The sequence below is a fragment of the Notechis scutatus genome, chromosome 16 (assembly GCF_049901735.1).
Source record: "Notechis scutatus isolate UNSWTSFEM ecotype Mainland chromosome 16, rNotScu1.2, whole genome shotgun sequence".
Taxonomy (NCBI): domain Eukaryota; kingdom Metazoa; phylum Chordata; class Lepidosauria; order Squamata; family Elapidae; genus Notechis; species Notechis scutatus.
In genome coordinates this window covers 3,343,134-3,357,903 of record NC_142024.1, presented here as the reverse complement: position 1 = coordinate 3,357,903, position 14,770 = coordinate 3,343,134, and the positions used below count along the sequence as shown (strand labels likewise).

Genomic DNA, 14,770 nt, shown 5'->3' with positions numbered 1-14,770 from the left:
AGACAGAGCCTACCAGGAAGAGGCCCAGATAGACACCACAAACAGACTTGCAAGATCCTATTATTACAGCCACTCTCAATAAAAGTAGCTTTTAGTCTTTTTGTGGAGCAGATTCGTAGTCTGGTCTATTTACTGGGACGAACAATAATTTTGCAAGCCTGATTGCAATGGGAGGTGTGGTCAAGGCTATGGCTTTTCCATTGTTACATCTGGTGGTGCAGGCAGGACCACCAGAGGGGCCAAATAAAGAACACAGCAGACCTCTGAAATATAGGAGGAGAGAGAGCTGCGGAGAAGACCTTGGTCCAGGAGGATAAATAATAAAGAAGCGCAGATATTTCCAGCTTATAATGCAAAGTTCCAAGCGCCGTTTGGAGAAGATGCTTGGCAAAATTAAAAGACAATTGAAAAAGAGGCCCATAGAAGACAAAGGTTGTCTAAACACTTGCAAGAACAAACAGACAATCCGGGAAAAATGAGGTCTCTCCAGGTCGCAAAATTCAGAAGCCAAATGAAGGGCTACAGGAGGCAGAGCGCAAACATCCAGATGGCCTCTTGATGGCAGCAAAGAGAGACTGAATGTTCTAACTTTCTCTGGGGGATCACGTGGGCTTTCCCAGGCCAGGTCTTGTCATTCCAGGAGCGCTTAAGACTTGAACCTATTGTCTCCTGGTTGATTCTCCTGATGCACTTTTGGAGCTGGTCATATATAACCAGTCCAAACTAACCCAAACTGATCTTCAAAATCAATCAGAGTTGATAAATACTGGAATTAGAGACTACCAGGTCATGCCATGGCTGTAGATAAGATATCGCTCTGTCTCTCTACCTATCATCCAACCATCATCTACCTATCGTCTGTATATCTCTACCTACCTTCTCTCTCTCATATCCATCATCTACCTATTGTCTACCTATCCACCTGTCATCCATCATCTCCTACCTACCGTCTGCCTGCCTGCCTCTCTCTCTACCTACCTTCTATCATCCATCCATCCACCCGTCATCTCTCCATCATCTCTCTTATCTATCCTCTCTCTCTCTCTCTGTCCCTCCCTCCCTCCCTCTGATTAAGGAACTGAACTAAGAGCAGAGAAACCCCGGTTCTCATCTTTTCTTGGGCATGGAAGACAGCTGGCCGACATTGGGATAGTCATTCCCGAGGTAGTCAGAAAATATTTCTCTGCCAAGCCATGAGAGATAACAGTCCATAACCTTCAATTCAGAAACTTTCATCTTGCACAGATAAGATTTGGTAGGGATTTTTACAGATATCGTGAATGAAAACAATGGAAACCTTGTATGATTTGCAGCTGAGAGAAGCACACAAGATGTATTCCCGAAATGGCTACAGGTAGTCCTTGACTTACAACCATTTGAAGTTACAATAGCACTGAAAAAAAGATTAGTTTTTTTTTTCCACACTCCTGACCTGTGCAGCATCCCCATGGTCACATGATCAAAATCTGGCCATTCGGCAACTGGCATGTATTTATGACGGACTGCAGCATCCCCGGGGGGCCAGGTGATGACCATTTCTAACCTTCCCAGCTGGCTTCTGACAAGAAAAATGAAAGGGGGAAGCCAAATTCGCTCAATGACCGCACAATTCGCTTAACTGTGGCAAAAATGGGGCACAACTCACTTATTGTAACATCTTCCTTAGCAACAGAAATGTTAGGCTCAGCTTACAGCTGTTAAGTCGAGGACTACCTGCAGTAGAGTCTAACCCTTACGTAGACGCGAGATTGAGCCTCCTCTCCATCCAACGTAGGCAGCCGGGGAAACAGTAGATGTGATTTGCATTTATTAGAGGATTTCAATTTCATTGCTACTATTATACAAGATATGCACTGCTCAAATCTTTCCATATTCCAGCTGTTCAGTTCATCCCAATAAAGCGACCAACCGAAATAACGTTAAGATTTTATACTGGCACGTATAAATGATATCTTTTGTGAAAACATTCCTTGTATAATTAAAACCCTACTTATAACCATTCAAGTAAGGTAGCCAAGAGTGGAAGGGGAAAGGGGCAGAGGATTAAAACAAATCTTGATCTTTTAGTCTCTTAAATAAACCACAGCCTCAAGGGAGAGAAGTTCTTTCTTTTTTTCTTTCTCCGTTTTTCTCGGTAGAGTTCATTTGTGTCCCTGTACAGAAACTGCCTCCCTTGCACTGCAAATAATAATAATAATATCAATAAAATTAAATTAAAAAAAAAATACAGTGGGTCAAAGGAAATTAAAACAGCAACAAGAAAGTGAGTTGGGTTGGAAACGTTCTCTTTCGAAAAGGAGGGGGAGAAAAGTATGTCCCGTTGGATCAAAACTAAAGATGCCTCTTTTGTCTGCGTTAAGGCCTGGAGGAGATGGGTCTGTTGTTCGTCTGAATTGGTTTTGTTTTTTTAATAAAAGCAGACTGTATGCAGAAAAGTCCTGCCACTTTTCTCTTCAAATTCTTGTAATAGCTCATCTATCTCGTTTTCCATGTCTTCCGTGTGCTGTATCTGCAGAAAGTGAGGGGGAGAGAAACACACATTTAATTGCTTTAAACTGGAGAATAAACGTTTTCTTCAACTCCCCCACCCCCCAAAAAATGTACACAGGTAGTAATTTCCCCCTTTTTGCTACAATGAAGGTTCTAATTCAACAACAAATCGTAAAATACCAGAGGGGCACAACTCAGCTATATGCTTTTTCTCAATTCTCTCTCCCCTGCCCCCAGAGAAATAGTTACTATTCTTAATCATTCTTGATCCTAAGTGTATGGTGTCCAGAAGACCTTCCTCCTTCACACGTGAGCCCAGAAATCTTAGGATCGAGACTATTTTTCTTTTGGCCCTCAAAACTATCTGAATCCTCTATTTTTAGCATCTCTCCATGAGGACTAGCAAGTTGCTTAAAAAAATCAAAAAAGGAAATCTCCGCCAAATAACGATAAACAAAAAATACATCCTGCTGTGCTGATACCTTCTCATCTTTCCCCCTGGTGATTGAAACTGTCTTTCCCTTTATGCCTTTTTCTCTTTCTTTCTTCTGGATAATTCATTCAGGTATTACTCAAGGGGGTGGGGAGAGATCTGTTTGTTTTTTTTAAATTATTATTATTATTATGAATAGCATTTTGGGACTAGAGATCAATCCCCAAGCTGCCTTCCATACGCTGTCCCACTTAAAAACACAGCTGGTGTTGTGTGCACATGTTGTATGAAGATGTTCCTGGAGAAATAACCCTTGGTGGAAGGCACTGAGCCAAGCTGGATGAAGGAGATGGGAGATGTAGGGAGGGTTAGGCTAGCAGGCTGTGGGATCAGAAACCAGAATTTCAGCAAGAGGTTGCTTGGACTTACACACTGGCACAGCTCGCAGATAAGGAAGGCGCCCAGAGTTGCTTCTTCGTGATTATCTTGAATGTCCACATTTATTACATGCACAGGTTGACATGTTTCCTGTTCTCTAGAATTTAAATCTAAGAGGACACAAAGGAGGGGGGGAAAATAAGGTTAAGAAAATGAAGAAAAACAAAAAAAAAACCAACCCCCCTTTTCTGTTTTACTGTAGGCAAAGCAGGAAAACTAAATGGTGACCGTGTATATTTAGGTCTGTGCTTGGCCCCAGGATTTGAATTCTGAACCCAATTAATGAACATTCCCAAATCTGCAAATTTTATACAGGTCTGTTTTGCATAATTTAAGGAGGTTGGACAAAGAGAGATGGGTATAATAAAGCAAAAGGCAAAGCATTCCTTTTGGCTTCTGAGGGACAAACCCCCCCCCCCTTAAAATATGTATGTGGAACATAAGAGCTAGAAACTTGCTTTCAAAACTTTTAAAGAAAGATGCATGGAGGACATTTGAGTGGGTAGAATTCAATGCCCAGTTCCTGAGCTTCCTTCCATACACTGCCCCACTTAATTGGGAGAACTAATTCTACTTTATTGTAAGTTTACTTTAACAGAATCTTGCAATCTGAAAGCCCACCTCCCTTGTCCCCTTTATAGTTGGAATATAAAGGCCCCAAGCTTGCCAATGCAACCCACCCGCTCTTGAACCTCCTCAAGCCCAGGCCTTACCTTCTACCACTTGATCATAAACTCTTTCTTCACACGTTAAGATCAAATCGAAGACGTCTTTGCAATTCTGGAATCTTTCTGGACGGGGCTTGATTCGTTTGTTTCGGTCCAACATGTGCAAAATCCCGTTCTGTGTATAGCTGAAGTGATCAGGGTTAAGGAACTCAAAAAAGTGGAATGGAACTTATTTTTATCATTGAGAACAGGACTTGGCTGGGGATCAGTGATTCAGAAGGGGAGGGGGAAAAATAAAACTTTAAATTGACTTCAAAAACAGGGATCCTGTTTCCCCTGGGGGAAAAAAAAACCCTCTTCCCAAACCTCAATATCATTTTAGAAATACACTTTTAACCTTCTCAATAGTTAGAAAACTGGCAGCTGTCTGGAAAACCCAGGCTATAAGTCAAATAAATAACATTTAGGAAAATAACAATTTCTCATAGGGTTTCATTGATTAGATGACCATGTTGTTAAACTGGAATGATTTGCAATTATCTATGTTAAAAGGCTTTAATATTAATATTTAGGCATTTTTATCTCAAGGCAGAAATCTTTTTATTGGTGAATAAGCCTGGCTGGGATAAAGGGATAACAGGTGTCTTTGCTTTATCCATCCATTTACTCTAAACCACATTATCATTATTGCTTATTCCTTCATGGCCCAAGGAAGGCAATATTTAAATGAAAAAAATATATTGGACGACAGCACCTCAATTCTAGCCTTTTTTGGTTTTGCAAAGCTACAGATCTGCTAATTGTAAAATGGAGGTGGCATTTTTTCAACCTGGTATGATTTCATTCTTTATTATCTGCCGAACATTTTCTGGGTGATCTACTGATTCTTTGCTTTGAAGTTTGTCTGTTGTTCCCAAACACCCCCAAGGACCTGAAATCTGCTAGATTTCTAGAAATGACTGTTAAATAGGTGTGTAGAAGATCAGGCTGAAAAATCAAGGTGGCTTTTGTCCGTTTTCACCCAATTCTAGCATGCTTAAGGAGGCAATTGAACAAACTCAAAAAGATCCCAGAATGACCTATGTAGGGATTTTGGCCAACTTGGGTTGAGGAACATCTACAACCCCAAATAGCAAAACCGCATTTTTGCTACAACCCAGAGACTGATTAGGCGAAGGCCACAATTACAGATAAGTTATGGATTGTAGATATGTATGGAGACCATTTGAAGACTCAACATGTGCCAAACGTCTTTCCGCAACTATTGATAGGAGAACAAAACACTTGAAGCTGGAAAGCATTCCACATTCCTTGAGTGCTATTCTATGATGCCTTTCTTACTTGTGTTGAACAGAACCCACATTTGTTAAGGGAGAAAGGATTAGCAGCAATGTATGGTTCTTGGTGTTCCAGTGTTTGGTTGAGCTTACCTACTCTGCTAAATTATAGTTTACTGACTTACTCTCAAGCTTTGCCAACACACCAGATCCACTAAGCAAGGTTCACAAACCATGAAGACTGGGGACATGCTATAAACAAACCCCAAAGAATAATCTTGAGCAGAAGCAAGTTACTTCCAACTGAAGAGCAGCCCCAGCTTGGCGTGGAATTTGAAAGGCTGGTGTCCCATGGCCATTTTGAAAGGTGTACTGCGCTGAAATAATCCAATCAATTTGTAAGGGCAATTCCAAGAGGAAAGGAGCACAGATGGGAAATTATGTGGACTGTTCATTCCAGGACCTGCTTGGCCAAGGAACTAAGGTACAATTCGATGTCCACCTACTTCACACTAGAAGGTTCATATCTTGTGGTTTCAAGGACTGCAGTTATTAAATAAATGCCTCAATTGTACTACAACCATGATCTGCTAGTATGATATCTCTTGCACGCAAAGCAGAAAGAGAGTATTTTTCCTTTCATCCTTATAACATCCCTGCAGGGAATCAAGAGATGGCAACTGCACTAGAACGACTGAGTGAAGTTCAGGCACAGCCATGAGGTCTTCATACAAGTTCACTTAGAAAAAGTGGGCTAGGTCTTGGGCATAGAACTTCAAACAAGGACATAAAGAAATGGGGAATGTGCTGGAACAAAAGAAGAGTTGAAGAAATTGACCTAGCGAGAGACAAGAGTTGGAGAAATGGACAGTGGAGACAAAACAAGCAGGGAATTGTTTCTCTCAAAATACTTGAAGGTTGGTCATGGAAGCAGCGGACAGGTCACATAACTAGCTTGCAGGGCATGTTTCTGTGTGAAAGGTCTTGTAGAAGATGTGCGATGGCGGCCATCTCAGACAGCTTTCCAGCACAGAGGATGAAAGACTACCAATAGTTGCTAGTCAACATGGTTAGATAACAATTTCTGTTTTCTCCAAAACCAGAAATGCTAGATCCTCTAGGTTTCTGAGAAACAGGATAGGTCTTCAGACAAGAATTGGGACAGTTCTGACATAGTATTAAGTCCTATGTCAGATCGGATTCCCACAACCGTCCAACCCCATATATTGCTGGACTAAGGCCTCCTGAGAAACTGTGCGTCATTCGCTGCTATGTGAGACGTGTCTGAGTAGACAAGAAGGGCATCCCCAGGCTCTCGTTGTGCCAAAAGCACAAATTCCCAGTAGTTATAGAGGGAATTTTTAGAAAATTAATCTGACTTCCGTATTCCCTAAGGAACTGCAGACATTGCTGCTCTGACAACTAACTCTTATGAATGTTTTATACATTCCTGAAGTGTCCCAGAGGCCAGGTTCAAAGGATGGCATCAAGAGAGAGTTGCTTGAAGGCCCGATTTGCTGAATGAACCCCAAATGGCTAATTTCACATGACACATTAAGCCACAAAGCTTGGTTTAGCCTCACATTCGTTGGGTTTACGTAACATATACAAGCCAAATATAAAACTAACCAGCATCTGGCGTTGTGGATCCAACTAGGGTTCTGCACATGTCTAAAAAGTGGCTGTCACGTTCTTTGCATCTACAGCAAACATTGAAATCCAAAGCTACCATCTATCTTGCTTGTACTTTCAAATGGCACGTGTCCATCTCTGGAGGGAACCAAAGCAACCGAGAACTTCTGCCTTCATTGTTGAGGCTCAAAGGAGAACTTTACAAGCCAGGCAGTCAGGAGATGGTGGAGAAACCTGAACCCCCTTCTTCCACAAGATCCACTCTTCTACTTTGGACCTCCCATCTACATTTCTTCTGCTGTCCTTCTTCCTTCCCCAAAGAGGAGCAATGCTTTGGATCTGTCCTGCCTTTTGAGGTGGGCTCCAAGCTTACCTTGGTTGATCTTGTGCTCTCAACCGCAGATCAAAACCACCTGGCAGCACCAACCCTTCCAAGTCATTTCTCTTCAGTTCCAGGAATGGAGAAGATGAAAATTGGGTCACTTCTCAAACTATTAAACATTCATTTCCCAACCAGAAATGCAGTAAACGGGATCAAGCTGATCAAATCAACCTGCCTAAAATGGTGACTGCACTTGTTCCACAGCGAACAAGGGAGATGCCACAAAGAGGAAGAGTGGGCAAGGAGACACGAGTGTCACCCCTGTATGGCAAAAAAGAAAGAAAGAAAGAAAGAAAGAAAGAAAGAAAGAAAGAAAGAAAGAAAGAAAGAAAGAAAGAAAGAAAGAAAGAAAGAAAGAAAGAAAGAAAGAAAGAAAGAAAGAAAGAAAGAAAGAAAGAAAGAAAGAAAGAAAGAAAGAAAGAAAGAAAGCTGAAGGAGGTCTGTTCTTCCTACGAGATGCCAAAGGCCCATGCAGGAAATACGAGCCAATTGACTTGCGTGGGAGAATCTCAATAGATAAAATAAACCCGAAAAGAGAAACCGACATTGATGACACAATGTAAGATAGGAGAACATGAAAGCTGTTACTCCGGTGCTTTCACAGGGCACAGCGAGAGGGAGGTGTCAAGTTAGAAAGGAGAAGCACCTTCCAAGGTCAGACAATATCAAAGCTAATAGAGAAGGAGAACTGCAATTGTTTCCCCCCACAAAAGCAAGGATCAGGATCTTGAGGGAAAATCCAAAGGAATGCTGCATGGATATTTCAGCAGTTAAAAGATTAGAGCAAACCTAACACCTAACCTAAAGTATGGAAATCCTTCTGAGTCACACTTTGGCCCTTTTTTGGTTTTTAACAGTGCTAACTACTGAAGAGACGAGCCACCAGATGCCTTGGACCTCAAGTTCCATCAGCTCCAGCCAGCCTTATTAATGGCAAAACACCCAGGGAGCAGCAGTCCCAAAATATCCTGAGGACAACCTCAAAGGTGCTTTTCCCAAAAGGCAGCCGGGCTTCCTTTGTTTTTCCTTGAAGATGTTTCGCTTCTCATCCAAGAAGCTTCACCAGAGTTCAGAACCATTGAAGCTTCTTGGATGAGAAGCAAAACAGTCTTCAAGGAAAAACAAAGGAAGCCCGGCTGCCTTTTGGGGGAAAAAACCACACATTTTTGAGATAATCATGACCTGGATGATCGAGGAACTACATAGCGTGGCAGGTTACCAAATCTCAGGAAGGAGGGGATGGTTATGAGAATCACCTCCATAGATTGGAAGGAATATCTCAAACAATGGAGAGGGAGGAGAATTGTAGCACCCAGAGGAACAAGGTCAAGCTGTGAGGAGGAATGAGACAAAACATTCAGAAAAAAATTATCAACATTTCAGCAAGGACTCCATGAAGGTCGCTTGCCAAAATTGGAACCGAGCCTGTGGAAATCTGCTTTAATATTAGCCTCCTTTCTACGGTCTTATTTTGCTTGTCCTCATCAACTCCTTATGGACTGGCACTCATTGTGGTTGGCCCTTTCTCAACTTGCCAGATGGAAAAACCAAGCTGCCTATCCAATCATTGCTTTTTCTGTGTTTTTTTTTTTTTTTTGGGGGTTGTTTGGTTTTTCCACTCTCGCACAGGTCCTCCTACATTTCAAATCCTCTTTGCCAGCAGAGGCAATAGCCATCCAAGTTTCTCCACTCAGGAAAACTAAAGCGATGGGATTTTTTTTTTTCTCAAGGAAAAAACCCGTGGATTTCTCAGGCTTCGGAAAGACCGTGAGAGGATGAATCGTTTTCCCTCCTGCCCCCAAAAAACAAGACCCCTTTCCCCCAACCCTTTCGTGTGAATTTGAGACAATCTATAAACCAGAACTGCTGTTCCCCAACCCGGTGCCCTCCGGAGGTGAGTTTGGCGTTGGCTGAGCCTGATGGGATTTGAAGTCCAAGAGATCAGAAAGAAAAGGTCTGTCAGGAGAAACGAGAGGGGACACGTTAGTGTTTTTGAGTTGCAGAGGTGCTGATGCAGTGGTGAAATGCTACTGGTTCGGCCTGTAGCAAAAGTTGTAGTTAAAAAAAGCTCTGATGATCAGCTGAGGAGGAAGAAGAGGAAAGTGTAGGATTGGCCCTCCTACCGGCCCATGCGCTTTTCTGTTCTTTATTCTCTCAGCTGATCGGCATGGCAGAGCCTCAGCCGGTGTTTAGAAAGCTGCGCGCACGATCGCTGAACCAGTAGGGAAAGTAGCGGTAGAATCCCACTACTGTGCTGATGGCATCGGAAACCAGGATAAGGAAGGATGGCAGGATGAAAAGCTAGATCAACATGACATGGCTGAGTTTTGCCTGCCCAGAATCCATAATGGGAAAAGCCATTTAAGTCAGGGAGACGGAAGGGAAAAAAAAGTAGTTGGCTTCTCACAACTTTCTCAATTATTATTTTATTCTTTGGAAAGGTGCGCTCTTAAATAGGCAAAAACAAAGCCTTACAAATATGGCCCAAGCTTTTGTTCTGGATATATTACTTTAAAAAAAAAATTGAGCATGCCTCTTTGGTTCCCTTGGAGAAGGGCGTCACCAATTCCTTCTCTACTACTGAGTTTTGGGTAAAAGCCAGGGAATTTGTCTCAAGGGCTAAACCTCAGTTGTGTCTTTCCTCTACATCTAGAAAAAAGTTGCTCATTTTTTAAATACTGTGCCTGGCTGTAATTATACCTAAAATGTGTACTTGAAATAATCCCAATTCTTTTCTCTGACTGAATCTTGCTTCTCTGTTTCTAATGGTAAGCCACCGCATGGGAGGCTCCTCTCTCTCTGGTTAATAAGGAGGAAATAAAAATACAAGAAAATCAAGGTTTAAACTGGTTCCTGCAAAGGCCCTCGAGTCTTAAGGCCAAAGCAATCAGCAAACTGCAACCCTGCAGAATCCAGTAGGATTCCTCTCTTCTGGATTGCAGCTTCTTGAAGGCAAGGACCAAAGGCAAATGGCAGTGGAACATCTAGAGGGGATTTTGTGGCACCGAAAAGGCTTCTTTGTTATCAAGGTAGCAACAATTAAAAGTCTTGTTTATTTTCCCAGGCTTTTTAAATCTAACTTTTAATCTCTTTTAAACAAGAATGGTTTTAGCCTTACTTGCTCTTCGTGGTTGTCTTTGCCCAAGGCTGGCTCAGCTACTTCTTTTGCACTATCCACTAACTTACAGACAGTCCTCGATTTAACGACCATTATTTATTTAGCGACTGCTTGAGGTTATGACTGCTTTAAAAAGCAATTTATGATTGATCCTCAAAACAATAGTCGCAATGTATATTATTGGCCACGTTATCATGATTCGAGTGCTTGGCAAATGATTTGTGACAGTTGCAGCATCCTGGGATCAGGTGTTTGCGCGCACCTTGCCACCTTCCCAACTAATTTTGGACAAGCAAAGTCACCAGGAGAAATTGGATTTGCTTAACGGCTGCTGCAGAAAAGGTAAAAGTTGGGTGCGGTCCCTTAACAACCGCATCGCTTAGCAGTTAAGTCCCAACTGTGGCCATAACTCCAGGACTTCCTATAAAATATAAGAACTGGATTCGCACAAGCTACACTAAAGTATCATGGTTGGTCTGGAATTGAGGGTGTGGACTAAACCCAACTACTGGAATGTACTTCCTTTGGGGAAAAGAGTGTGAGCTAGGCTTCACATGATCTAGACTTCAATTTCCATCTATAACTAACATGTCTGCAGGGCAGAAGGCTGGTGGGAGAAAACCAAAGGGTTATGTCCCTGCAACGGATGGAAGAAACTTAACAGTCAAGGTGGAACGATTATTCCAAGATCTCCAGAAGTTCTGAATGCTCCAACGCTGGAGGTTTTTAAGCAGAGATTGGAGAACCGTCTGCCTGAGATGATATAGGGCTTCCTGCCTGAGCAGGGGGTGGACTAGAAGACCTCTGAGGTCCCTTCCAACTCTGTTCTGTTCTATCTTCCAAGTATCGAGTACCTCATGCTAAAAGGGGCATTTCCTCTGGCTCAGGGTTATCTCTAGTCTCAAAAACACATGGCATCAGTTTGTCCATTGATAATGGCAACTGAACTCACAGCAGCGCAAAGATTGTTCTTCCATCAAGCTGAATCAGGCTGGGACCAGGTCTGACATCTTCACCATGCATTGTCCTGGGGGTCCACAGAACAAGGAAAGAGCTTGGTCTTCTCCCAGGCCAGAATTTAGACTGACCTAGGCCAGGAACATGGTGGCCAGACTGTGACCTAGGCCGGAAGCTGAAGGGCACCAAAATCCACCATTCTAGAAACTCAACCCAATGCTGTCCATGCTAAGCTTGGGAAGATTGGAAGGGAAGAGGAGATGCAGTTCCTTCTAAGCCTACTGCACAAATCCAGGGATTAAGTGAGGTCTCCTGCTTGTGTAATTATGGCTGTGGGGTGATTAATAAAAGGATGAACTGTTCTGGAAAACCAGCCATGAAAATACCCTTCCCATAACTATGTAGGAAAAGTACAACAGTCTCCTCCAACACTGGATGAGATCAGTGGCAAAGTCAACTCCCCACCAAGCAGGAAGAGGCGACACGTGGCTTTCAGATTTTGAACCCCAGCCGATGAGAGAGCCATGCCATGCCTGTGCCCAATTAAAGGGATCTGTGAACTCCCTGCAAAAAACTACGTCTCCCGACTTAAATTATTTTAAAAGCTACCTTTGATTATTAAAGCTATTTTAATTTTTGGATATATATTCTGGCTGCTCTGCTTAGCAACTTTCTTTTTGCAAACTATACCACCTCTGCAGGCCTCTTTTCAGCCCAGTGATGCAGGATATATTTCTGGGTTGAATTGGCAAATTCAAAGAAGTGTCTCCTTTTTTCCTGGTGGTTTTTAAAATCAGCTGGTGTTTTACATCCCTGTGAATGTAAACACCAAGAGCGTCAATTCTATCACTTTTGTGGTTGGGTAATTTGAGAAAGACTGAGAAATGGCAAATACAATCTCAGAGAAAGATTTTCCTTTCTCTTGAGGCATGTGAATAGATTCCAATCTTCTGACAGGCTAAAATCAGAATTGCTGAAGTTGCAGATCTAGGTGAAAATATCAGGGAATCTCTTAAATCTGAATTTAAACTCATAAATGAGTGGTTCTCACTCATTTATGTGGGACAGCTTCAAAGAGGGAGTCCTGAACCCAATGGTTATTTTTGCAATGCCAATTTTGATCCTGGACTGGTGATCCCAAATGGGAAAATAACAATCTGCAAATGTCTTAATGGAGCGGCCTCCATCTCATTTGAGATCTCAAAAAAAGCCATTTGTGTTGCTCTTGTTATGTACACATTTAAAACTTGTGTGATATGAGAAGGGGGTAGAGGTCCGTTTTTTAAAATTTATGTTGCAATCACTGATCAGGAGAGATCAAATCTGGGCTCCAATCCTCAACGGCTCACTCTACCTCATAATCTTCCTTGCAACTTTCCTCCCTGTTGATTGCTATCCCACCATAGAAACAGTGTGAAAGGTTATCAAAAGAATAGTTTTGTCAAACGACAGGGAAATCAGATTTAGGCAGTGCTACAAGAATCTGAACTACTAACATTCAAATGAAATTAGTGGGAGTTAAGAGGTGGGCTGGACTTAGATCTTTTGTAGGCGCGCAGGGACTCAAGACTGATGACACATTTGACCCTTCCCTCCCTTGGGCTCATCCTGGTGCTCTTGATTTCTTCCCTAAAAAATATTTGCCTCTCTCAATACTTCATTCTTGGATTTTACCAGATTACTCTTTTCTTTTAAATAAAGTGACATGTTTGGAGCTTTTTGGGGAATTAAAGACTCCCCAATCAACTCACTTTATGGGTGAGTCACCGAAGCGTCAACTTCTCCAGCAAACTTAAAAAGGACTCTGTCCTAACCTTGCCTCCCAAGGTCCTCTAAGGAGAAATTAATTCCTGAGGACTACCAATGATCAGAGCAGTCTTCTCTAAAATCCATGACTTTTATCAACCCAGAGGACCTTCCTAGAGAAGGGAAATGGAAGGGTTGCTTGGTGTCCGTGGTTTCCAGGGGTTGATGGGTGGGGGAAGATACACGTTTTGCCATTCTAGGCAGCTTTTTTTACCTTACTGTCTCAGGTGGTCCTGGCCATGGTGCTTCCTGTCTGGGTAGCCTGGGTGATTTCTTGGTTGACCATGCAGACTGGAAGGGGAAGCAGGGAAAGAAGCCAAACCCTCACCATAAATTATCCACCATGGCCCGGAAGGTTCCCCTTGAATCAAAGCAGGGGGCAACACTTTTTTACACATGGGGGAGGGGGTACCACTTCCTCTCCATGGATTAAGAGTCTGCTGCTTCAGCCTTCAGGGTCTGAAGGACGAGCCACTGTCGGTCTGAAGGCAAGCAGAGAAAGGAAGCAGGCCCAAAGACCACCCAACAGCTTCCGTTGGTGGCAAAGTCCTCCATCTTAAAAGCAGGTTGGCCCAAGATGCAGTCTCCATTCCTTTAGATTTTTGTGGCTGTTCAGATTCAGCCAAGCTCCCCACCCCTCCCCAAACCCTACCCCCCCCAGCTTAAAAAGGGGTCTCTCCCACAGCATTTGACCGTCAGTGCAGGACTTCGCAGTGGCTGCCCTCCAGGTGTTTTCTGCAACACCTTAGGACTTGTCCATATTGCTGCCTCTGCTTGGAGCTCGGACAGCCTCCTCTAGAGCGGAACTACCCAGACCAAAATAAAAAGCAACCCCAAGAGAATGGACGGGAGGGGGGGCCCCAAAGACATTATTTTTTTAATGGTGTTTGAGTGCTCAATACAAACAAATCATTTCACAAGAGTGCCAGCTGTCGGTAGATCCTCAGAACGATCTAGCGTGCTATTTTAAAGGGGAGAGGGAGGAAATGGTGGATCTCATCCTATTAAGGCTGCCCCCTTCCCTGGGGGAATAGCCCCATTATATCCAGGATGTATGGGGCCCACCTTTGTCCTCTAATGCTTTTGTGTGCTAGTTCTCACTGAGAGGTTAAGCCTGCAGTTTGGAGGCAACAAGGGGGGTCTTACATCAGGCCACTGGTAAAAGTTTGTATGACAGAAGGCATCTTGCCCAAAGCACATTTAATGTGGAAAACATGGACATGAAGGATTTCCGATCTTCCTAGATTATCTTGTGGCTTATTTGATGGGAGAGACCAACACATCAAAGAGAGGCATGATATGTACATGTCCACCCTATTATAAGAAGTTTGATGCCAGTAGGAAACACAAGGTTACAGGACGCCTGAAAGGCCTGGTCATCCAGAGTTTGCTTGAAACAGCTGGCTGTCCAGAGAAATTTATAGCTTATAAAGACAGGAGGAGACAAGGTTTAGCACTTCCTCCAAAATGTGTGTGCGACTGTCTGCAATTGGTCACTTTTAGCTATGGCTTACTTCAATCCCCCTTAGGTGGATTTATATCCACTTAACCAGGATGGCTGCGTTCACT

At 43.0% G+C, this 14,770-nt stretch overlaps 1 protein-coding gene across 1 annotated transcript in view; it reads right to left on the bottom strand.

Annotated features, from left to right (window-relative positions):
- Window positions 1-1,785: 1,785 nt before the first annotated feature.
- Window positions 1,786-14,770, bottom strand: part of SSU72 (SSU72 homolog, RNA polymerase II CTD phosphatase) — a 29,599-nt gene continuing 16,614 nt past the window's right edge. Inside the window, exons 3-5 of the mRNA XM_026681569.2 lie at window positions 4,075-4,214; window positions 3,353-3,471; window positions 1,786-2,509 (exon numbers count right to left, since the gene is read on the bottom strand). Of these exons, the coding sequence (XP_026537354.1) occupies window positions 2,408-2,509; window positions 3,353-3,471; window positions 4,075-4,214 (361 nt within the window). The 3' untranslated portion in view covers window positions 1,786-2,407. The remainder of the gene's footprint in view (window positions 2,510-3,352; window positions 3,472-4,074; window positions 4,215-14,770) is intronic.